The 26,654-nt window shown below is 39.2% G+C and overlaps 1 protein-coding gene across 8 annotated transcripts in view; it reads left to right on the forward strand.

The window, feature by feature from the left end:
- The window catches only part of TUSC3 (tumor suppressor candidate 3), a 276,373-nt gene that overhangs the window by 222,336 nt on the left and 27,383 nt on the right, over positions 1-26,654 (forward strand). For 4 of the 8 annotated variants that reach the window (XM_067530565.1, XM_067530558.1, XM_067530564.1 and 1 more), the window contains one exon: positions 26,438-26,512. The exons of 1 other annotated variant lie outside the window; for it this stretch is intronic. In XM_067530565.1, coding sequence (XP_067386666.1) covers positions 26,438-26,512 — 75 coding nt within the window. Of the gene's footprint in view, positions 1-16,735; positions 16,811-22,168; positions 22,192-24,317; positions 24,631-26,437; positions 26,513-26,654 lie in introns of those variants that run through there. 3 more of the 8 variants (XR_010916676.1, XR_010916675.1, XM_067530561.1) reach the window with 3 other exon arrangements.

The raw sequence follows: 26,654 nt of genomic DNA on the forward strand, positions 1-26,654 counted from the left end.
TGATAATAAATTATGCTTATCTAATGAAAACCATGACAGGTGACTAATCACAGTTAACTTTCTTCCCTGGCTGGTAGGGGGAGGTGAAAGAAACAAATCAAATTCCCCAGACTATGGAGCAGCAGCCAAAACCTTAGGGTTTGTTAATCACAACTAATAATTTTCTCCCTTCCAAATTTTTAGGTTTAAGTCAGTAGATCCACATTGATGTTAGTCCATAGCCCCTGCCTTACTCCTGCTTCCATGCTTTCCATGCTTGAGCAGGTGGGCCTCCACACAATGATCCAGTCTGTCTGAGCTCCCGACTCCATGCAGTGAAACCACATCCGTTTTTCTGCCTATTGGGTCTTATGTGCCCTGTAGATGGGCAGGGGCAGGTTTAGCCTTTATCTTAGGTTTATCTTAGGCACACTGAGGTCAGTGGGAGACATTCAATTAACTGCCCTGGGTCTTGGCATCAGGTCCTAAATGCATCAAATAGCCATTCATCAAGCTGAGAATATATCCTTTTCAGTAGATGGAAGCCTTTTATGTGTTCTTAATTTCTAAATTTTGGCATTTTTGTTTTTTAAAATAAGGTCTTTAAAAGGTTTAAAGATGAATAAATGTGCAAATTGAAGATCAAATCAAAACACTTTATTTCAGCTGCATAGCTTCTCTCCTTATTCATAACAAATAGGTGATGCTTCTCACCTGTATAAACCCAAGGTGCATTCCAGGAAGTGTTTAGGCAACAGTGTGGATCTCCTGTAGCTGCTTAAAAAATTGTGCCTGCTTTCTGTTCTTAAAATCCTGGCTTCAACCTTGGTTTGATTTGGCCCTTACCTTCTGAGTAGACCCTGAAACTTGATATCAATCCCATCCTGGAACTTGACTATGAGCTTCTCAACTGCTCTCACGTTTAGATTTAACTCTGCTCTGACCCTTGGTTCTGATTGCCCTTGTCAGGACCCTGATAGCCTTTGTCTCCGGGGGGGGGGAGGAAGGTGACAGAGCTCTGCTTGAGGACTGAGTCCACTGTGACAAATATGACAATATTCTGCAATGTCCTAGATAAACCTTATGGAATGAAGATAAATCTCATTGAATTAAGGAGGAGTACAATGTATTAAAAATGTTTGTGTACTTCTGTGGGATTGTATAGAATTTCTTTTAAAAAAGGTAGGATTAATGCCATCTCTGTGAGACATCAGGAACTTCAAAGGACTTTTGGGGACCATACGTGTGAAGTAGATTTCCTAGGAAATAATTGGGAAGGTAAGGAAAATGAAAATGACTCCTCAAATCCATCCATTTGAAGCTGCACTTTGAGCAGAGCCTCATTGTATGGCTGATTACCTGTTCATGATCTCTCCAAAAAGCCAAACTGGATCAATGAGTGTGACTCATTAGTGTTCTTGTTTGGAGCAAAGAGTGTGATGAACAGTAAAACCCCGGGGGGGGAGGGGGAGTTGAAGAACTGCGCCAGCCCATGCTGCAGTTGGAGTGATTTCTGGTAAGCTTATTAGCAAGTGTGTAGGTTCTTTTTATTGTTTTGAATGTTTTCTCTCTAGTGCTTTTACCTGAATAATACAATATACTTACTTGTATACTGTGTGGTTATGTAGCCATTACACTGGGTACTGTCTCTGAGGGGAGAAGCAAAGTAGGTCTGCTTAGGCAGACTGTCTTTTGCTGGGAATAACAGAATGAAGGCAGGAAACTGTTCAGCTGGAAAGTCAGAAAGGAGAGAAGCTGGTCTCCACCCAAGATAGGCAATGGCTGGGAAGCTGGAAGCTTGAAAGTGGGTGCCCTCGCTGGACCACAGAGGGGGAATACAGATGCAGTTGCCCTGAACTGTGACATGGTGTACTAGGCCTGATGTTCCCCTGCTGGAGGCCTCACAGTCCTACAACACACTGCCCCAGGAAAAGAGCAGAAGAAGTGAGGTAAGCAGGCTGCTTAGAGAGGCTATGTGGGAAGCAGTCAATTAGAGTACAGAGGCTGCAGGGAAGCAACCAATCAGAGTCCATCAGGCTCATATAAAAGGAGCTGTTGGGCCTAAGCAGATTCAGTTGCTGGCTGGAGCCAGAGGAGTAAGAATGGTGCTTCTGGCTAGTAGCAGCAGTTCTAGGACTGGACAGAGCAGTTGCTGGCAGGGGCCGGGGGAGTAATTCTCCTGACCGGCTGCTGGGACTCAAGGAAGATTTCAGCCTGAGGTAACGGTGAAGCAGAACATGCTGGGGCTGAGGGGAAGTAGCCCAGGGAGCAGTAGTAGCAACAAGTTAGTTAAAGGAATGCAGCAGGTGGCTGCTATTTGTAGGGTCCCTGAATTAGGACCAAGAGTGGGAGGTAGGCCCGGGTCCTCCTCATCAGCTGCAGGTGAAGTGGCTTAGTGCCCTGAGAAGAGAGTTTACATAGGCTCAGGGAAGGGGCTGAAGACACCCAAAGAGTGTATTGAACTTTAATGTATTGAACTTTAATACTGCAGAAAGGGGATGAAGTGAACTGAAAGTGTGTCTCAGCTGGAGAGCTGAGGTCAGTCAAGGCTCATTATAGAGTGAAGAATCTCTGTGGAGGAAGACCTGGGGTCACTGCTTCATTCTAGAGCAGGGACTGTTTCAGAATTAGCCCAGAGAGGGCTGCAGAATACCAATGAAGGTACTGGGATAGACCCTGTTGCACTGATTACCCCGAAAGAGGTCTATTTTGTTTCACACACAGAGTGTGGGAGACATGGCCAGAGGGCTGAGTCACAGAAAACCCACCTGAAATAGAGAAACTGCTAGCAGGAAGCACCACAAAAGCTGTGAGAAAGCAGGCATGAGCACATCCAGTAGGAGGCACTCATGTGCAATCAGTGGCCCCCATCACACATCCAGAATCTGTTATATCTTGGATAATTTTTCCTTTTAGTAGGGAGGAAAAAACATATCATTTTAACCTTTTGATGTTCACATGATTCATTAGGCCTCATGGAGTTATTCTTGTGCAATAGTGAAGCAAAGACTTCAGAAAGGTATTTTTAAAATAGAAATCATGAGATGGGAAACATCTCTTTAAGTCTTCTGCTCTACTTGTGCATCGAATCATGGTTTGTAGAAGTTTATCATGCATAAGTGCAGCTTTCAGATTTAGACTATGGATCATTTGAGGAAAGGTTTGCAGCTAAGACCCTTGAATGAGCTTCAATTTTGAACTCTGCTACAGATTTCCTGTCTGACCTTGGTCAAGTCGCTTAGTATCTCTATACCTCAGTTCTCCATCTGTAGAATGTGGATAATTATACTTCTTTCTCCAACCCTTTGTCAGTCTTGTCTCTTTAGACAGTGAACTCTTCAGGGCGGGCACTGTAAATTACTATGTAAGTAGTACACTGACTATAATGAGGCTCCAAACACAGTTACTATGGAATATAAACAACAATCTGGTCCATCCCCAGGTTTTGACTTCTTTTTAGGTTTGTTGTCAACCTAGTATTGATGTTAGGGTCTCCAATGACATTTTGATATAACTAGTACATGTGTGAGTCTGAAAGTTGATCTACATTGGAATGCTCCTAGTTAATATACTGGGATGAGGTATAGTTTCAAAGCTTATAGCTCCAAGATTACAAGCTTCAGTCCTCTTACTCGTGGTATTTCAAACTATCAGGTTTCTGTACAATATTAGCCTAATGCACCTCTTACATCAGTGTAAATCAGGAGTAACTCTACTGAATTCAGAGGAGTAAAGATGATAAAAGGGGGAGAAGAATTGGACTCAATGTATTTCCTTTTTATTGAATGGGAAAAATGAAAGGAAAAACATGCCAAAATCCATATTACATTAAAAAGCGTTCCCTGCCGTAGAATGGCAGCTACAACTGTCTTTCTTTTAATGCCTTATACCTAAAAATACATATTTGCAGAAGAAAATCAATGCTGAATGCAAGAATAATTTTAGGTTGAAATTTCTTTATATCTTCTGTAATAATATACTATATTTTTTCAACATCTATTCTCATTAAATTGACAAAGACCTGATTTCCTTCCCAGGAGCAACAGTAGCTTGTTATCATGTGCAATTGAGAACAAAGCTTTATATAATTTAAACATATTTCTCACTAGTTCAGTTGGATGATGATTGCCTCAAGCTACTGTATGTAATTTACAAAAATAATAGTTTGTTTTATGTGGAATATATATATATATATATATATATATATATATATATATATATATATATATATATTTTGACTTCCCTGAGTAGTAAAACAGTGATCAATATATCAACACAGAAAATGAGATGTACCTGCAGTAGACTCAACACAGGCCACATGATAAACTATTAAGTATCAGTGCACATGAAATAGATTTATCTAGACACAAATCTGTATATTAGACATTAAAGTAATTTATTTGGAACCAGCAATTTGCTAGATGCTTTACAGACATAATACAATGTCCCTGCTTTGAACAGTTTGCACTTTAAGGGCTTATTGAACAAGAGAACAGTTAGAATCCCTGCACTGTGTGACAAGCAACAAATTTAATTTGCTTTGTCCTTAACCTGTGTCAAAAATCAAAGCACATTTTACCTGAAGATTTTTTTAAGACATCTTGTTTCAGATTTTTGGAGCTGCAACATTTTAAGATTAGGTACTTTGTTACTTTAATACTCTGTTTGTGCAATAGTAATCCTCCCAATGCAGATTAAGATGAGAGAAATGTTTATCAAAATATTTTCCATTATTAAGCAAATTCTTTGGTTGTACAGCAAGAGATAAATTTAAGATCATTATTATAGAAATTTGCAATAACTATTAACTTGATATTCATTTTTCCATTATTAAACCTAAACTTAAATACATTTAATGCTTATAAAATGTTCGCAACTAATTAGGAATGGAAGTCTCTTTGTAATTTGGTAACTTGGTCTATCAAGTCAAAATTTAATCTGACAGCATGGTGCCATGTAGGTGGATATTAGACAAAATGATTGAAAAGGAGAAAGGAAAGCTTATTGGATACAAAGAAAAAAAAAGTCATATGTGATTTTAAGGCTCGCAATCTTGCAAGACATTTCTGTTCCTTCCATTGAAGTGCATGGAGTTCTTTGAGGGTGGGGAACTCTTCCTGCAAAAGAGATTAATTTTAGGGCCTCTTTCTTTGTGTCCATACAGTTATTGAAAATGTAATAATTGAATGCCAGATTCCAATATATTTACTCATGTTGAGTAGCATGCTTGTGGGGTGAGGTAGTATTTGACATGAATAAGGGTATCAGAATATGGCCATCAAAGAGAGTGGGAATAGTGTAATGTAGTTGAATTTAAGTAGTAGAATGATTCTATTCTGTATTGGTTTTTATATTTCACTCATCACCATAGTACTAAGAGAATGAGAGGGAAAGAATTTAATGGAGAAGAAATAGGACTTAAAAACACAAGGCTATATCATGGCATCAATTGTTAAGCGGCACTCCCGACTGAGTTCAGTAGAGACTTCTGCTCAACAATTGATTGTGTGATCTGGCCCCAGTTTGTACAATGCATACAAATTAATGTATTCTCTACTATCTAGTATCCAAATTACCAACCAAAATTTTATAAAGTATAATGTAGATTCTTCGGTCTTTCCACCAACTACTTAGTTAAAGAAGAGATTCTCTCATAAGTGGTCTCTCTTCCTGTCACTCCACTCTCCCACGGCTTGGCTCTCAAAATATGTTGCCCTTCAAGATGTGTTCTGAGCACTATTCAGAGTCATTAAAACACACAGTAGCTCTTTAAACTTATGCCAATCATCTGAACATCACAATATGTCATTTAGATTTGAACTGCTAGATGTGTGGTACTATATTTGGTGCAATACTCTTCACCATGTCATGTGCTCTCCTTATGACTTCACTATAGTTTAAAGGACAATATATTGTTGGCATATTTAACCATAGTGCTCATAAAGGATTCAATATTGTTGTAAAATTTACTATAAAGGTTAAACGAGGCAAAAAAACTTAGGGTCAAAGTCTGCCTTTGGATGAACACTTGGCTCCCACTGACTTCAGCAGGACTCACGCACACATTTAAGAATAAAATAGAACATTAATTTATTCATAGGATATTGATTATAGAGATAAAGTGGTACAAATGAGGGTACAGAAAAGGGCTAAGGTGTGATATATTGAAGAAAGGACAGATAGACATTGGAGAGAGATGGAGAGTGTGCGTGCTGTAGGACAGGTCAATATTTTATATGGGGAAGAAAGACATTAGTAGAACCAGACTTAGTACACCAGACTTAAAACGAGGAAATGTGTTTGAAAAGTGAAAGATAGACTAATTGTTTACAATTCTATACTCACTAAATATAGTTTGCTTCTGGCAATGTGTCTGAGTTTTGTAACCGAAATTTAAGAAATTACAGCTAGTAATAAAATTCAATTTGATTAATCACTATTAATGCTCAATGTTTAAGGAACCGTAGGAATTTCACACAAACACCCCTTTCAGAGAGATGTGTATATGTTTGTGCGTGGCTTGCATGCCTCAGGGGGAGGAAAGCTGTAAGAGCAAATTGCAAAATAGCCTGAGAGTTAGCAATAATTTTATAGTTGGTATGATAACAAATGACACTAACCAGAAAATGTAGGGGCAAGACATTGAGATTTTTAAGATACTGAATACTATCCCTGAAATGTCATCATTTACAAATTCAGAAGAGATATAACAAAATTTGAGGAAGAATTGCTTTAAAAGATTAATCCAAGAGACTACATTCACATAGATATTTTGGATAATACATATCATAAGTAGTATGACTCCCATAGCATAAATGCTTTGTAAACTAAATCAGTAGAACAGGAATATTTCCAACTGGCTTAAATGTTAGTAAAGAAGTGCCCGGATAATTAAAATGCATAACTTCAAAAAGATAAACAACCCAGTATTTTTAATGTTAGTACTTACTTGTCAAGTTCATTTAAAAACACCATTCTGACTTCATTGTTTAGGAGCAGTCTGCTTCTGCAACGGTTCAATATTCTTTCAGAATTTAAACTGCTAGAGAGCACATTCTGTGGAAAGATTTGGGGATATAGGATAGATTTTTTTTAGAAGTTTGACTAAAGGGTTTTCCCTGAACCGATGAGATTGGCAGCAGCAGAATGGGAGAGATACAGACAGAGCTTTTTCTCTGAGGTATTTTCATTCATCGGAGAATGAGTTAATACCTTACCCACATGCTTAACTTCCTGTACATGATTTTGGGTAACACTTTGTCTGCCCTCAACTTCTTTTTGTGGTGGGAAGGGGATTTCACGGTTTCTGGCTTTTCAAAATTTGTTTTCTGTTTGACCGGCACCTTTCACAGCGGAACAAGTGAAAAGGATGCATTTTAAGTGGTCTAGCATGCAGTCAGCTACCTATCCTTACCAGTGCTTATTCTGTAATGAAAGAGGTGCCGGGACTAAAGCGAGTTTTTTACATTTATAACTGATAAGCAAGCCCAGAGGTGACAGGGCTATGAACTGCCAAGCCTAGAGGCGCCCTGGCGCGAATTTAGCAATGATCCTTACTCTGTTTTGTTGTCACCACTTTGAAATGGATTCCAGAATCTTTATTTTTCGTAGGCTCTCAGTTCTCAAATGTCTGGGTTAACAGAGACAGGTGGGTTTCATCAGAGCTTTTCTCAGGGTTTAGTTCCACAAACAGCTCTAGGACTAGAATTACATTCTCTGTGAGATTCTACCGGCTTGATATCCTCAGAATGACACTAAAGCTAACAAATAGAAAAGCTAACAATAGAATACCTGATCCTCAACTCCATTACAGCATATTTTAATTATTAGACCAGCATAAAATTTATGTAACAGAGTAGAGAATCAGTAAAGGAGCCTGCTTAATTTCTCATTGGCATCTAAATGTTTTACATGAGTAGTTCCAGTTGCCCTATCATGTTTAGTCAGATTCTTCAAAAGATGAGACAGCCCTAATTTTCTATGGGTATGTCTACACTGCAGTGTGAGGTGTGATTGCATTACTGGTTGGCATACCCACACTAACTTTAATCTAGTTGGCATGGCTAAAATAATAGTGAAGACCAAGCAATATGAATACCTATCCAGGCAGGCTTTTACAGGTATCCAACAACAGGTAAACAGAGGAATATTGTGAGCAGAGGAAGAGGGGATCTTCTGAGTTTGCTGGTTGTTGGGTAGGAGAAGGAAAGTTTTTGAATGTGTAGGTATGTGCTGAAGGAGTTATGATGCTGAGATTGTTACATGAAAGACGATTCAGAGCAGGAGAGGCTGCTGTTGAGCTAGAGGGATCAGGTAGAAAGAAGAGTCTTCTCAGTCTCAGTGAGTAGGAATGTGGAGGAGTTGTTTCTGAGCTTGGGGGGGTTGAACTGGATGAGGTGAAAGGGCTTTGTGGGGCTCTGAGCAAAGAGGGAACAGGCTAGGTACAATGCAGAGGAGAATGGAGTTAATTGCTGAACCCCTCATTCACCAATGAGTGATTTGGTATGGGCTGTAGTGTGGGAGGAAAGACAGAAAAGGAATGACAGCGTAAGACCTAGACTGGGGAGAGGGAAGTTGGGAACTGGAGAGAGCTGTAAAGTGTTAGAGAGAGAGAGATTTTTTACTGCACTCTACAGTAAAAGTATCTGTATTTTTTTTTTCATTCCAGCATCTCACCAAAGTAGACTTTGCAATGAAATACAAATGGTCACTCATGTTTATGGCACTAGATAAATATAAACCAGTGTCATTTTAAAGAAATAACATTTGATTTTTCTGGGTTGTTAGAGTAAATCTTTCTTGTGTCATAATTAACAGTCCCTTTTGTCTTTTTTTCTCTCCAGCATCATTTGAATTTAATTACATTTTTAAGGGAGTAGACAATGGACAAAGTTCAAATATTTTTTTGCCTTCTTCCCTTGTAATTTTATTAATTATATTTTATTTCATATTTAAATTGCAGTAGCCTAATTCAGGCCTTATCCAACCAGCTTTCTTGTTGGATAAGAATCTTACACATGAAATGCTGCATTTAAACTAATCTGTAAAGTCACACTGTCCTTTTCTTCCTTCAAATTCCAGCACTACTAGAATGCCTAAGATTGCTGTGTGTGATCTTATTACTGTTCTCCATATTTCCCTTCCGCACATCCTCCTTGTTTGTTATACTTAATTTTAGTGCAACTTCTTCAGGGCAGAGACTGTGTCTTACTGAATGTTGTACAGCATGTAGCACAGTGGCCCTCTATTTGGGACCTCTAGGCATTACTGCAATACAAGTAAGAAATAAACAAAAACTCTTTAACTAGGACAACTGAAATGGAGATTCTCTGACTGCACAGAAAATGGACAAGTCAATCTCAGTACACTTAGATGATTACCATATTAATGATTTCATTCAACAGCATTATTGGTGATTTTTTATAGATTCTTTGTAATTTCTCAAACTAGTTTGGAAGAGTGCATATCATATCCGCTTTCTCATAAAAATTAAAAGGGATAGCTGAATAATTATTGTGAACCACTGACCTGATTTTTATATATTTATTATTTGTAGTGTATTTCTTTAGAATACCTCAGCTCAGATGTAGCATCTGGTTTTTGCTGAGATCCTGCTTTTTAATTTTCCAGCTGAGTTGACAGAAGCAAAAGAGGTCAAGTGTCTTACCCATAGTCATACAATGAATCAACAGCTATGCTAGATTTCTTTTGCCTTTTAACTACATGACCAGCAGTCTGGGTTGCCACCAGTGTTAAACAGCACTGTTGGTTATTCCTTTTTAGTATTGTCCATATCTTCATTTTTATAAACATACATATCTTTAACAAATTATAAGAGGGAACTTGAGGGTAAAGAGAGACATCATAACACACTCATTTTAAAAGAAATCCAATTTTTTCCAGAATTACTATAATACCAAAAATACAGCTGAAGAAAACTTTTAATCATTTAACAGTCACAATGGGCTCTGCAAATTTTTTCCTAGACCTTACAAGTCAATAATTTGACCTTCCATATTTCTTCTCAGAGAATCATAAATTTGTAACTCGTTCTTGTCCAACTCCTCATTCCAGTCATCATCTATCCATTCTATCCTTGCTGTGCCTGATGTCAGAGACAGTAGCAATAGAATAGCTAGAAAGATAAAAGTAAGAAAATCAGGTAAATTCACGAGACTTTTGGATTTCTGATGGTCTTCTTCGAGTAGCGTACCTATGGGTACTCCACTTTATGTGCTCTTTCACCCTGTGTCTAGGATTGGAGATCTTTGGTAGCAGTGCCAGTTGGGCCAAACATGCGCTCCTCCCTATCTCATGCCATGAGCTGTGGCTAGATAGCACTGTGTGATCTATCTGCTCTGATTTCCTTCTCAACCATACTTGGTGTGGGATGGAATCTCTAGCAGAGCTCTTCATGGGAAAGTCATAGTGATTTTACCAGTCTTAGTGTTTCTGTTCAAAATATATAGTTGATAGTCATTTCTGAGTCTTTAATTTTCCTTCCCCTCCTGGATTTTTTTCTTCCCTGTTTACTTCTTAGATTAGAATAGTAATTTTTCCGTTTTTCCCTACAGGGAAGCTCTTCCTACATGGGGTTATGCCCAGATACACCAGGTTTAAGAGGTGCCTTTCCTGCCATGAAACCATCCCCATAAGCAACAAGCACTCCTGGTGCATTCGTTGCTTGGGAGAGGGGCACATACCACAGGAGTACACAGATTGCTTCAATTTAAAGGCACAGACCCAAAAGAACCATGACCTGGGACCTAGAACCTTGGTTCAGGCACCCATGGATGCCATTCCATATGCCTATGCCCTACTGGGATCCTTGGGCTGCATACAGACAACAGTTTCCCAAACTGCCCATTACTCGGAGGGATCAACATAGGCACTCTCTGTCCTCCTCTGTATCCAGGCCTGCTGAACTTGAAGTAGAACCTTTCAAGGACAACTGTTTCAAAGAATAGCAGACTCTCTCCAGATCCCATTGGAGGAAGTGCAAAAAACACAACACAAGCTGCTAGGCATATTACACACCTCCATATCAGCTAAAATCACACTTCCGGTCAATGAATCCTTATTAGATGCAGCCACATAGTCTGGCAGACCCCAGCCTCGATACCTCCTATGTGTAAGTGGGCTGACAAGAAGTACTATGTCCCCTCAAAAGACATGGACTTTTTATGATCACACCCTACCCTGAACTCCCTCATGATTAATTCAGTAAATGAGAAGGGAAGACATCATCACTCCAGGGCAACCCCATCTGATATGGATTGGAAGAGGCTAGATCTCTTCAGACGTAAGGAGTACTCATCAGTTACACTCCAGTTTAGAATCACCAGGTATGAGGCGCCTTTGTCAAAGTACAACCACATAAATTACTCCAAACTCAATTAATTGAACACATCTGGGAAGACAAAAAAGAACAGTTTGAGGCACTTGTAGCTGAAAATGAATTACTGGCATGATTAGCACTGCGAGCCTCTGGAGATGCTGTTGATACCATGGTTTGGTCCATAGAACCATCAGTGGTCATGAGACGGGCTTCCTGAATACACCTCTCCAGATTCCTGAAAGAAATCCAGGCCACTGTGGAAGATTTCCTTTTGAAGGCTTCGAACTGTTCACTGAGTGACCTAGGGAATACCTCTATTTGCTAAAGGAATCAAGAGCGACATTATAATCATTCTTCATCTATACACAATGCCAACAAAAAGACCGAGTAGGTACCAACCTACCCCAAGATCTCGACCTTCATCTTTCCTCCCACAATGACACTACAAAACACAAAACAGTTGACAGAGAGGCCTCTCTCCTCCCGCTCCCCCAAACGTAGACAGACCGCAACACAGTCCTCTACACCCCCTCCCCACACCTCAAAACAACAGTTTTGAAAATTTGGTCAAGGCCTTGAGATGTCTCCCACTGGACCATGCAACCGTTAGAAATACTCCATCATTTTGGCAAGCATTTGACCCAATTCCATCCAATATGGCTGAAGATCACCTCCAACAAGTGAGTATTGGAACCATCAGCAATGGGTACTGTATTCCATTTCTCTCCCTCCTGCCTACCCACCCCCCATTCCTCTTCAAGGACCCTTCTCATAAGGACCTTCTGCGACACTTAATAAATCACCTTCTACAATTGGGTGCCATAGGACCAGTCCCATTTCAACAGAGAGGTAAAGGATTTTATTCTAACTACTTCATAATCCGAAAGGATAAATGGTGGGTGGAGGCCAATCCTAGATTTGAGAAACCTCAACAAGTTCATCAAACTACAATGGTTCAAGATGGTCATATTATCAACAATAATTCCAGGACTGGAACAGGGGGACTGGTTCTTGGCCCTCTACCTCCAAGTTGCATATTTCCATAACACCATACACCCTTATCACAGGAGATCCCTCAGATTTGTTCTGGGGTCAGACCATTGTCAGTACAAGGTGATACCGTTTGGCCTTTCCATAGCACCCAGAGTGTTCTCCAAAATCTTAGCAATGGTGTCAGCATACCTTTGCAAACAGGGAGTTTTAATATTCCCATACCTAGATGATTGTCTAATCCAAGTTCCTTCTCAAGCCAACATGCTTGTATCAATATGAAGGATGATGGACCTTTTCTCAAAACTAGGCCTTGAAATAAACATGCTAAAATCGATGTTGACACTGGTACAACAACTGGAATTTATTGGGGCCCAACTGGATGCAGTAGAGACGAAAGCCTTCCTACCAACCCACAGATTTGCCACAATAGTCAAATTACCACCATATGAACCAGTCCACAGGTCTCTGTCAGAATTTGTTTACAATTGCTCGGCCATGTGGCAGCAACCACATTCGTGGTAAAACATGCCAGATTCCATATGCACTGCTTCCAGACCTGGCTCCGAACAGTTTATGTGCCCCACACACAGCCCAAAAAATCTCTCTCGATACCATTCAAAGTCAAGGATTTATTAGACTGGTGGACAAAACACCATAATGTCTGCACTGGAGTCCTGTTCCTCTAGCGACTACCATCCCTAATACTGTCAACTGATGCCTGCCTACTCAGCTGTGAAGCGTGCCTAAAGAATCATATGGTACAGGGCAAGTTGGACATCAACCTCCTAGAATTACATGCAGTCTGCAATGCATGCCTACACTTTCTGCCAATAATCAGGAACAAAAGTGTAAGGATAATGACAGACAACACTCCCTGGATATTTTATATCAACAGACAGGGGGAACGAGATCTCAATCCCTGTGCACTGAAGCACTAAATTGAAGAACTGGTGCATCCAGTACAGCATCAATATCTCTGACACATACCATTTGGGTAACCAAAACCCCACAACGGTCTCTTTAAGCATGAAATTCTTACAAGAACACAAATGGGAGATAGATACAACAACCCTACTAGCAATCTTCAACCATTGAGGATTCCTGAATGTATATCTATTTGCCACATCTGAAAACACCAAATGCGTATGATTTTGTTCAGCAGTGGGCTTGGGTCACCAATCTCAAAGATGCCTTCCTTATCAAATGGAATACACCGCTCCTCTGTGCCTTTCTACCTTTTCCATTACTATTCAAGTTGATATACAAGGTAAAAGTAGAACAGGCCAGAGTCATCCTAATAGCCCCAACATGGCCCTGACAGATATGCCATCTTTACCACTTGTGCATGCTGGTTTGTTCACTAATAACCCTTCAACTTGCGCCACACTTCCTTTCTCAGGATACAGGCCAGATTCACCACCTGAAACTGGAGCTGTTCCATCAGAAGGCATAGCTCCTCCATGGTTCTCTAGGCTTCTGAGATGACCTGTTCAGAAGGGGCAAAGTAGCTCATTTTAAATAACAGACGTTGCTCCACACACTATACTTACCTTCACAAATGGAAATGATTCCAGACTTGGTGTAACAACAAACTTGTCACAATGCTGACTGCTCCTTTACCATTCATACTGGATTACATTCTTGAGCTCAAAAGATCAGGACTATCCACAAGCTCCATTACAGTACCTCTTGCCGCCATTATGGTATTCCATTGTAAGACTGATGATCATTTGGTATTTATCCACCTAATAACAAAAAGATTCTTCAAGGGCCCTCAAAACTTATAACCGGAAGTCTGAGATCACAACCCATCTTGGGATCTCAGCCTAGTCTTATGCTGTCTCACGAGCTCCCCGTTTGTTTGAATCCATGGCAACCTGTTCCTACATAAATCTATCCATGGAGATGGTATCTCATAGCCATCACATTTGCTCAATGGGGAGAGGAAATAGGGGCCCTCATCTCTTAACCCCATACACCATTTTCTTCTGCGAGAAGGTCACGTTATGACTACACCCAAAATTCTTACCCAAAGTACCCTCATCATTTCATCTGAACCAACCTATTCACCCTCCATTCTTCTTCCCCAAACCACATGAAAATAAGCAAGGAGCCACACTGCACATCTTAAATGTTAGAAGGACACTTGAAATATCTTGAAATAACTTAACCTTTCAGAAAGTCACCATGATTATTCTTGTCTGTCGCAGAAAGATCAAGAGGATCTGCCATATCCAAACAGACTCTCAAAATGGATTCCAAGTGCATTAATCTCTGCTACCGGCAACAAAATCTGCAACCCTCACCAGGAACTTGAACACATTATACTCTAACTCTTTCCACTTCGATAGCCTTCTTGAACAGTCTGCCAATTATGGACATTTGTAAAGCAACCAGCTGGGCATCAGTGGACACATGCATACAACATTACATGACCAACCAGAACTTGGCATCAGATATTATACTTGGATGGATTGTCCTATCCTCTTTAAAAAATCCATTTCCAAAGCCCCAGCCTACCAACTAGGCACTGTTGTACAGTCTCACCTAAAGTGGTTAGTCATCCTGTGCAGTAACTGAGGTTCTTCAAGATGTGTGTCCCTATGGGTATTCCACTACCCACCCCTGCCCCTTTGCTTTGGAGTTCAAACATGGACTCTGAAGTAGAGAAGAAACTGAGGACGGTTGGACTACAATGCTATATAGCCGCCGCTTGCGGCACAAGATGGGGAGGAGTGCACATGTAGCCCAACAGGCACTGCTACCAAAGGCCTCTGATCCTAGACACAGGGACGCAAGCACCCCTAAAATGGAACACCCATAGAGACACACCTCTTGAAGAATCTCAGGATATGTCTACACGGCCAGGGCTGCAGGGATTGATGCAGTAGGATCAATTGAGTGGGCTGTGGAGACCCATTCAGTTGATCCCAGAAGTGCTGTCTGGTTGATGCCATTAATCCACCTCCTCCCCCCGAAAGGAGTAAGGCTGGGTCGACTGGAGGGCATCTCCCATCAACGCAGCACAGTAGAGATGCCGCGTTACGGCAACGTAAGTAAATCAATGGGAGATACCAAGCTACATTATATAGCTTGTGTATCTCCCATTGACTGCCGGCAGCAGTGTAGACCAGGCCTCAGTTACTGAACAGGATGAGTAAGTAACCTTCTCTTCATATAAACTTTTTAAAAATTATTTTGAACAGTTCATAATTGATGCTGTCAAGTTCACCATTCAATCTATCAAGGCAAAGTGAAAACAATAAACAAAAGTAGCTTTAAATTGATAAAGTGAAAAAGTATTAAACACACTGACAGATCATAACCATATTGCAAGAAGTGACCTTCTTGCATCCTCTACAAAACTCTGCTGATACACTTTCGTCTCAATATTCAACTTCTCTATCATTCTAGTCAGCAGTACATCTCTTAAGTACAGGGAGAACTATTGATAATGTAGGAAGTGTGTGGTGGTTTTGTGATGTGGACATAAATCCACTAAAAACTATGCTTGATTCCCCTACACACATTACACTGGTTTTCCATCTGTGTAACTGAATTAACTTCAGTAGAATTACACAGATGTAAAAATTAATGTGACAATGTCAAGAAACAGGTCCATTGAATCTACCAAATTAACTTGATAGTGACCAAAACCAGATTTACCATCCAGGTCTTCTGAGGTTCATGGCTGGTAACGCCTCATACACAGACTGAAGCTGTCTTCCAGTTTTGTAGACGTATTCAACTTAAATTGTCATTTAATATTTTTAAGTGTATTCTATATTTACAAAATCATAAATAATAAATATTATAAGCTAATTGTTCTGTATAGTTTATTAGCAATAACCTTTTTTCAACATTGTAAAACAAACAGAACCAGAAATAGTGCCTGAATTATTTTAATCTTACATTTTGTGGTCATTCTAACATTGTTTGTTCTAGAAAATCCATTTATTAAAATAACACTTAAAATGTATTTGTTATTATTACAAAAGATACTTTCTCTGAAATAGGCATCTGAAATAAGAATATTGGCCACAGAAATGTACTGCAAGAGTCTCTTTATTATATACTTATTCAGACTATTAACCTTTGGTTTTCTAGGTAACTAAAATATTTTAAACAATGAATAACATTCTGAGATTAAAGTTAATTTTCAGCTTCTAAATAAAATCTGGTATACATAAAGCCATTCAAGCCTGATGGTAACTGTTTAGTTTTGTTGTCTTTCATAATAAATTCTTGATTATCAAGAGGTATTTAGAGAGACCATCTATGTACAAGCAAAACTAATTTTACTTGTTTTGAATAGTTACCCACATATTGGTTTTAACTAGCCCAAGTAAGTCACTTTGTTTGCTCTCTGTTTGGCACTTCTTGTTTCTTGGATGCTGTCACTCAATATTTTTGTACACTAAATAGATGTATTAGAGGCTTATGAAAACAAGCATCTTCACAATTTCCTGAATGCTGACAAACTCAAGACTGCCAGTTGATGTAAGTAACCTGTGTGTTCATATTTGTCAGTGAAAGATAATAAATGGCTCAGAAGTTTAACACAGTGATTCACTTGCTGAGCAGTACAACCCTCAAAGAAATAAAAGCTTAAATACTTAGAAAATAGGGCAGTCAGCCTGGCAGAGATTGCGATTTGACAAAAATAAAGGTGTATTTCACACACAGAATATCCAGTTCCATGCCAAAGGCATTGATCAGAATGTGCCCAGTCTTATGTATTAAATCCTAAATTTCTTGAAAATGCCCCATGATTGTCATGGAGGACATACAATCCTGAACACTATTAATGCATAAGTCATTGTCAGTGTGAAAATAGAAGTCATGAAAGCCTCTTAGAATTCAGTCAGTTTGGGAATATTGAAATATATCGCTACTGTTTCCAAATTAATTTAATTTTAGGACTCAAAGGAATCGTACACTCAAACTAATCCATTTTTGGAGGAGGACACATCCTTCACTGGGATCAGATATACTTAGGTTTAAATCATAGCCAAGCCTCCTTCCCAAATCCTCAAGGCCTATTGAATTATCCATCAGGAATGCTGATGATCTGATTCACAGCTGACTGCTCATTAAATAGCATGAGCTGAAGGTTAGAATCATTGCTCACCATTGCTTCAGTATCTTAAAACAAAGTCATGGAAGAGACCCTGGAACTGATAATATGTCAACCTCTTGGTTTTTATGCCTGACCCACATATCTTGACTTGATTAGTCTCCTAATACCCATCACAAAGACACATTAGAGTCCCCCTGTGTTAGATATTATTCAGTTCACTCATATGAATGACTGAAAATTGTTTCAGTAGATAACAAATAGATGATGAATCGTTATCCTAAAATGAGATTAAGAGGGTAGAAAAATGAACTTGTGTACTAAAGTCAATACTTCTAAACTTGGGGTACTAACATTAGTCTGCTTAAATCCACATAAAGTGGTCTGGTTTCAGTAACAGCTCCAAAGTACTCAGCATCTCTGAAAATCATGACCCTGACTGTCCTTGCTCAGGGGGGCCAGTTGCATCATGTTGTGGTCACAGCTTAGGCCTGTGGCTTGGAGGGGGATTATTGGTAGGTGAGCCTGGGCCCTCTCACTCCACTGGGCTCCAACCCAGGGCTCTTAGAGGGCTGTCAGTGATCCAACATCCAGAGCTGCTTAAGGCTGCCATCCCTGGGCCACTTCCTATCACCTCCCTTTGCAATTGTCTGAATTTAGGTGGCATGAAGAGTGTCCCTCACCGCAAGGCGTACCTTCTGGCAGCTGCATGTAGTGTGGTAGCTCTCTTCCTCTCTTGGGCAGGAACTGCTACTTTCTGCAGCCTGGCCCACCCTCCTGGGCCAGATCAGTCCTCCGGCTTTCCCCTAATGGGGTAGTCCAAACAAAGTAAAAGGGAGTTAGCAGAGTCCACATGACAGTCAGAGGGAATACTTCCCTCAGGCTGTCTCTGTAGCAGGCCCTCCCTTCCCACAGGGAGGGACCTTTGGGCAGCTTTTCTGGTGTGAGATTCTGCCTTTCCTCATCCTTTCTCTGATGGAGGTGCAGGGTGCAGGTCTGCTGTCTTCCTTGGTCTGTCAGCAAATGAGCTGCTCCCCTGCCTTTTAACCCTTCCTCCAGTTAGAACATTTCCTACAAGTGTGGTGAGGCGGGGTTGGCTGAGCCCAGAGCAGGTCCTTAACCCTTGCTGTCCAGTGTGGGGTTTGTACACCTCATTGCAATGGCATTTCTTTAGCTGCCTAAATATGGATATAAGATGCCTATCTTTTTAGACAACTAATTAAGTTTATTAAATTAAGTTTATTAAATTTCTGTCACCATTTGGAATTAGACTGTGATTTACCTGAAAATATACTTTACCTGCTTTAACCTCTCAATAACTCTCATTTCCTTTTCTTAGCTAATAAACCTCTAGTTAGTTAACTATAGAATTGGCTACTAGCGTTGTCTTTGGGACATCTGGAATGCAACTTAACCTGGATGAGTGACTGGTCTCTTGGGACTAGGTGTATGTAACCTAGAATATTTTATTTTTTATATAAATGACTATTTATCATAGATCCAGTTTGTCTGGGTGGCAAAATAGTCTGGAGAGTCTAAAGACTCACTGTGACTCCATGGTAAGACTCTTACTGTTAAGAGTTCACATTTGGTACTGTACTAATTATAGAACAAACCAGCAGTTTGGGGTTTCTGCCCTGCTTTTGGCAGTCTGGCCTGAGACAGACCCTCATGGTCATGAGCCACTCTAGACAGCATGAGTCTGACTTTGGCTCGAGCATTTGGACTCTGATTTTGGTTCTGACCCTGGGTCTGACTCTGCTTTGACTTTGTGCTCTAGTATTCAGATTGACCACTAGGCCTGACTGGGTGTATCCTGGTCTCCTAACAGGAGGGGGATGTGAAAAGCCCCACCCCGCCCTTGAAGTTAGGCACCTAAGTCCAGGTTGCAGGGATTTGCCTATATCAGCATAGAGATCCATGAACAGGAACCCACCACCTGGAGTAGGGCAGTTTAGGAGCCTAAGCTTCCTTTTGAGGGAGTGAGTTAGACCACACGAAATAGGGAAGGGGAGCATGGCGAGAGGAGGAGGACAGGATGGTGGTGCTAGTGCTGGTCCCAACTTATAGTCCAGGGGTTAGACTACTCACCTGAGATGTGGAAGATCCAGGTTCAATTCTCATGTCTGTCTGAGAAGGAGAAAGAATTTGAATAGGATTCTCTCACCTCTCAGGAAAGTGCACTAATCACTGAGCTATGGGATATCCTGTTGTAGGGCTCCCTCAGTCTCTCATGTTGAAGCTGTTTTAACTGTGGATAGATAATGAAAGAGTGGTTGAAGCAGGGGGACTGGACATGGGGACTCTCACCTCCCAGGTTGGTTCCTTAACAACTCGACTACAGATTCATTTCCTCTATCTCTGTCCCAATGACAGTTTCACTGTGGATAAATACTTAAACAGTCATTGGGCCAGAGAGCATGTGAGAATGATTCTAGGGAATTGAACCTGGTTTCCCACATCCCAGGCAAGTGCTCTACCCACTAGGCTAAAAGTTACAAGGTAGGCACTTCCCCCACTCCATCCTGGATTTTGAAATGGACCTGCTCTAGGCAGCTTGTGATGTTGATCTCTAGGGGTGCTATGCTGAGACTGATCAATTTAAAGTAAATTGCAAAGAATGGGGCAGGCAAACCCCCAAATACTGGTGTCTATTTCTAAATATTAGATTCATACAGCCAGCAACAAACAGCTTCTAATCACCTTAATGGTTATCCAGAACCCAAAAACATAGTTCCCTTAAAGCCATCCAGCCTTCTGGCTTCTACCCAGAGAGCCAAATCAAATATGATGGAGATTACTGAAAATCTTTATCCATCGTATGTAAAAAAGTTCTACCAATCCCAAAGGACCAGACATATTACCAACCAGGTCAATGAATATTTCAGATCTCACCCAAATACACGCTTAAAGCCAATGCTTGTTAATTAAACTAATATTTATTAAAAAAAGGAGAGAGAGAATATTGGTTAAAAGTTCCTATACATACAGATGAGGATAAAGTCCATAGGTCAGTTTCAAAGTAGAGATGATTAACTATGTTGCATAAGTTTCTTTCAGGTTCAGTTTCACAAGTTATAGTATGTATGATTTCTTCCATGAGAATAAGCAGTGTAAATCCAGATTTGGAGCCAGGATCTTAACCTTACGACCCAAACCTTCCCATCAAGGCTTAAGCAGACCTAAGATAAAACAGGATTGAGTCTGAGGCTTCTTTTATAGTCTTTTAGCAGGCTATGACAGTCACTTGATGGCAGACATCACAGCAGGCATTTCTTGGATCAAAAATAGGTAATTACTCATGGCTTTGAAGTAACCTCTCTATTTTCCTAGGCACACATTGATAATTAGCTACTTTAGCATACGGTAATATTAATTCAAATGTAGATTACTTCGCATTTCAAAGAGAAACAAAAAAATCATATTATTACACCAAAGCTTCATCTAAATGTTAATATTTTCTTTTGATCTCTTGAATCAATAGAACACAGTAATAGACAGTAATAAACAGTTTGTTTGTCAAGATATATGTAAGCACAGACAAATAGAGACCTAACAATATACATTTGCCTTTCAAAGCTCTAACCTATCTGACATAGCTGTTAGCTATTTGCAAGGAATGGCTCTAATTACCATTTGTATCAGTTTCTAAAGGTTGAGTTTGTTCATTCCAACCTGTTAAGTTTGTGCCATTCTGGCCCAGTGTCACACAGCCTCTGAACACACCTACCAGATCAGGGCCCATATGTGACTTAGGTTTACCCTGGCTCATGGATTGCTCTTACATGGTGTGAGACAGGCATCTAGATGCCTAGAGGGAGGCAGCAGTGTGCATGCCCACAGGCCCAAACATAGCTTTCTAGGGAACCTTTACTCTGGAAAACTTAGATGCCAAGTGAGTTTAGGCATCTATAGGCTAGAGCAAGAGTTTTGTGGCTCACAGTGGAGCCAAAACTGGGACTTAAGTGCCTAAGTCTGGGGTTTAAGTACCTAAGTATCTTTGTGTATCCCACTCCTAATGACTTCTTTCAATCACTACTGATATGGGCAGGAAGTAGAAGGGTCTGAATCATATTACCAACCCTCTGACCCATCCAGTTATCCTCCTCTTGAGCATTTTAGCTGAAATTAATAGTTATGACATTGTCTATTATTTGATATTATCATACTATATCTAAAACTTATTACTAATAAGGCCAATGGTCTCAGTATATTTGGGACATTTATGGATGCTGTCCCATATTATTTCTATACTCCAGATAATTTTTTAACTGTCATCCATATTTTGGGGTGTCTGTTCAAATACAAACGCTGACTATTTGAATGGCACCTTTTTCCCCCCCTAGATTTTGTTGGTAAGCCTGCTTATTATCATTATCCCAATATAAAACTGTTCCGGCATCAAATATTTCAGTGCCATTTTTCGCTGCACTGACTGAACAATGTCTTGTCAGTTTCTGTAAGCAGATTCCATCCACTGGGAAAATGGGTATCAGGAGCTTAAAAATATGTAAAATTAAAGCCATTCTAAATTAGAAATGAGTAGAGGAAAAGATTACACTGGATTTTACACACACACACACACACCCCTCCCCCCCCCCCTGTGCAGATGTATATTTATCTGAGACCATGAACATTAGAATTTGGAACTATTGCTAGCCATAGCAACCTGTATATTCTGGCAAGATAAGATCAATGTAATATTTCTGCAATGCACTCTGAAAAAGATAAAGAGAAACAAGAAAATCTACATAGCTTGTGATGTCATCTCCTTTTTTCAGATGGAAAACTGTCCAGGAAATAGGTAAATGACTACCAAACTTAAATTCTATTGTGTTAGAAGGAAATTATATTGCAGAAAAAGGTTTTCACAGATACACTTGACATTCTCCTTTGTGGCATATTTTTTTTTAAAAAAGCAAGACGACATAGGGAATAATGTTGAAAATAGGGGCTGAAAATAATGACAGAAGCTAATATTCTGTGATATGAAGCCAGTGATAGCACTAAAACCACAATTCAATATGATTGAATTTTTCACTCATCACAGAGGAGTTAAAGTAAATGATGTGCCCAGTGCTAAAATGTGATGATGTGAAGTTACTGTCATTGAAGCTAAAAGCCAGCCGAGTGAAGCCGAAACTCAACAATATTGACTGCAGCTAAAAAGCAACAGCTGAAGCAAAAATGTAACAATGCAAGTGAAGTTTAAAAGGCAATGATGTGAGACTGAAAAAATCAAAAAGTAAGGCTGGCTAAAGATCCACAGCAAAAGAACTCCCTTGACAATACCTCAACCAAAGAGAATTCTGATTTGCACAAAAGTGAGATTATCCTATCAACCTAACTTTTCGTCCTAACTGTATAAAAATGGAATAAAAGTAAAAGGAGGCAAGGAAACATGAACTCTGTTTTAGAAAAAATACTTGCTAGTGGGTACTGTAATTGTTTTTCAGTTTTTGTGTATTAGTATTGACCATGTAAGACTTCATTTTGTGGAGGGAGGTGAGTGGGCCACACAGCAAATGTGCAGTATTTTTTGTATTGACCATGATGCATTGATTCATTGGCTGAATCCCTGGTCCACTTGTCTGGAACCTACACACACCCTTCTTTGGGCTCCTGATAAATTTGCCCCACCACCAGCCCTTTATTTTGTTTTTCTGACCAAACTAAAGTTAAAGATACTAAAAGCACTCCTGGGTCTCTAAGTGTGAGTGCTGTATCCGGTTAGGCACCCCTTACCAGACCTAATATTACAAGGTCAGAAACACCACCAGTCTTTTCACTTGCAGAAAAAGATCAGAGCAGAAACACACATGGCATCTTTTTCTCCAGCCCTTTTTGTTTGATCTTTCTTGGCTCATTCCATCCTCTGCTTTAGAAAGTATGGGTGAGAGCACACAACCAACTAGTTCTCTTTTTACCATCCTTTCCATTTTTTGTCCTCTCCAAAGTTTTGTGAGGAGGGTGGCCAGCTTTCTTCCCAACTGTGATCAGTGCACAACTTCAAGAGCTTTCAGACTTAACGTTATGACGTTTTCTAAGAACTCTGTTTTCAAAAGCACTCAGCATTGGCCAGTTCTGCTCCCATTCAAGTCAATGAAACTTCAATGACAGTCCTACCAAAAAGGTACAGTCCTGTTTCCATTGACTTCAGTGAAGCAGGATCAATCCCAAAGTGTGATAAAGAGCAAAATAAATTGCTGATTGTCCATGGTATATACTGCTTTTAGTGCACAAACCCTCAGCAAATGGATGAATGCGTTAAGTAGTCAACAACATGCACAAAACTAGAGCTAAAGGTTGACATTATATCAGTTCCCAAAGAACCTTTTCAACATCAGTATAAGAAACCAAAACTTTCGACAGCTGAAGCACATGGCCTAACAGATTCATGGACTAGATCAGAAGAGTTTTATTTTGGTTTTCTTTTTCATTTTCACTTCTGTTCATTTAAAAAATAAGAAATAGGAAGAAAACGTCATAACGTTAAGTCTGAAAGCAATTCTGAGTAATGGCATCTACTTACCTCACACGGATTGCAGTCTATAGGGAATGTAAGATTTCATACTACTTTGAGTTCTTTGCTCACTTCTTGTGTACAAAGAGGTGAATTAAGGTCAGAACAGTCTTATCTGTGAATATCCTTGCTTTTTCCAGCTTCAATCAGACCTAGGATATGAGTTTAACTTAATTTTTGCTATTTGTATTTAGATAGAGTAATGGTTATTAGATAAGAAGCTAAGCAATGATTCAAGTAGGGTTCACTGTGAAACAGCCCAGATTCTGCACCCTGAGGGAGAGCTTCTTAAGCTGAAATTTGGAAAACTGCAGCATTTAATATGTGCAGCTTTTAATACTTTAATACAATTCTTTTATCTACATAATGAGATTATGCATTGACAGTATTATTTCTTTTCTTTACAGAAATGTAATTCCACTTTACTGATTGTTCCTGAAAGCAGTTGACCACTTCATATGTGCAAATTTAATTGGGAGCTAAGTGAGATGCAATATTTTATCCTAGCACTGTATCTCCAAATAGTAATAGTGTGTCATCATAATAAAATGTGACATGAATTAGTTCTGATGGTTTGCTAGAATTTGTTTTTACAATCAAATGCTCTTTGCATTTCTACAATACTTTCTGCTTTTTATCACAGACAGAGCAGTGGCTTGTATGGTCATAACGTTTAGTTCCAACTTCCATTAAACCTTCTTCTGTTGTTGATAATGGGAACTTGGCAAACACTTAAGCATGTGCTTAACTTTAAGCATGTAAACAATCACAGGCTTATTCAGCTAAATACTTAAGCATGTGCATATGTCCCTTGAAGTCAGGAATTGTAACTGAAACTTCAGACATGGTTTATTTTTGAGACATGAAACTTAGGTCAAGTATGAAGAATACGAGATTCTGTATTCAATAGAATCTGTAGGGGATAGATGTTCTTCTTTATTATATGATATTAGATAAAGGTGATATTCTTAGATGTGGCATGTTTGAAATAACTATTGTACATCTATCCCATAGATCTGTAGCAATTTCTCCTTTCTTTAATTTTATAGTTTGTCTCTCTTCTCCTACACCTAACCGTGGAATAGTAAAAAATTGTTTTTTTCCAAACTGTATAAGGTAGATGCCCTTAATTTTATGTTCTCTTTCTCTCTCATTAGAGAAGTAAACATCTTTTAAAATTGGGTTGCCCCTCCAGACATATGTAAGTAAATAATGTGTTTTGCTATCCAAATCAGTACTCTAACTTCAGAGGTGATGACATGCTTCTGGCTGCTATAGTACCAACACAAGAACCTATTCTGAAAAGTAAGAGGATAGAATTGCAAAATATTGATCTTCTAGTCAACTCTGTAGAAGTGATCTCTTCAATAAGAGGTAGCAATTACAGAATTATAGAGCACCAAGACAAGCAAGGGCTCAGAAGGAGAAGAGAGTTGGAGATGGATGGAGGCATGTTATGCTGCTACATGGGCAACAGACGTTAAAATACTCTCAATTGTATTTTGGAATAAAAAACACAAAGGAGATTGTAGCATGCTAATATACTATTGCTAAACAGTAAAACATGATGATCATTTGTTACCCACAGATGAAGTAAGTTAACCAGAGCTCTTTGCAGCAAACATAATATTAGCAAAAAAATATCTTTAGGTACATAGTGTACCAGTAGAGTTCTTTTTTCTTTAAATGGGCTGATTACAAATACAACTCCCATGATGCATTATGCACTCCAACGTTCAATACAGCATTCATGCATGCCTCCTGTTGAGAACAGATGTTAAGTACAGTAGTAACTTCCTTTTCACTGATACAGTTTCAAACAATTAAGTGAATGGTTGAGGATCATGCTAAATTAGTTAAATTGTTTTATCATTATGCGCTTGTTTGCATTTGTAAAGCTTGTAATTAGACAATAAAAAAACTGCACATAACTGTAGACTTTCTTGATTGAGATTTTTCAAAACTGAACAAAATGTCCAGTATTTCAGCATAGAGAGAGAACCTGTATATCTGAAAGCATTGAAAAGGGTGTGCTACATGCAGTCAACTACTTCAGTTTGCATCAGTTAATCAATGATTTAATAGAATTATCTGTATGTGTTTTCTGCCAGTGTTCATTTCTGCACTGCCAAAATTACTTTGCTTTCAAGATTTCACGTATTTTGTCTCATGGTTTTATGATATTCACATAAATACCAAAACGTCTTTGCTCCTACTTGATCTCTTTAAAAACTTGAAATCTTTTTCTTTTCAAAAATATTTTATGAGTTATGTAAAGCTACATTTTCCTAACTTTAATAACACAAAAAGTAGATTACGAAATGCAGATTACACAATGGAATTTATCACTATATTTAAATGTTTGTCTCCTCACAGTTTTACATAAATTTGCAGTCTATAAATTATGGAATAGAACAATTTTGATATTTTTGGTTTATATAAAATGAAAACCTTAGTTCACAAATGCATTCTCATGGATTTCTGAGGCATCCATATTTCTACTGTTTCCTTGACAACACCTGTATAGATGCTGCTATCACCATGGGAATGGTTCTTCTGAATGAAGCTGCTACCTCCAAAGGGGATGTTGGAAAAAGAAGAAGTAAGTTATTTAGTATAATTTGTAGGATCTTTGAATTTTACTTATTGTAGATATTTTGAGAAAATACAGAGGTAGAATTGCCACTCAGGTTAAAATGTTCAAAAGCACCTAACTGGTCTACCCACAGTTTTTACTATAAAGG

Source organism: Emydura macquarii, unplaced genomic scaffold (genome assembly GCF_026122565.2).
Source record: "Emydura macquarii macquarii isolate MOO-44397 ecotype Brisbane River unplaced genomic scaffold, CSIRO-AGI_Emac_v2 contig_3108, whole genome shotgun sequence".
NCBI lineage: Eukaryota > Metazoa > Chordata > Testudines > Chelidae > Emydura > Emydura macquarii.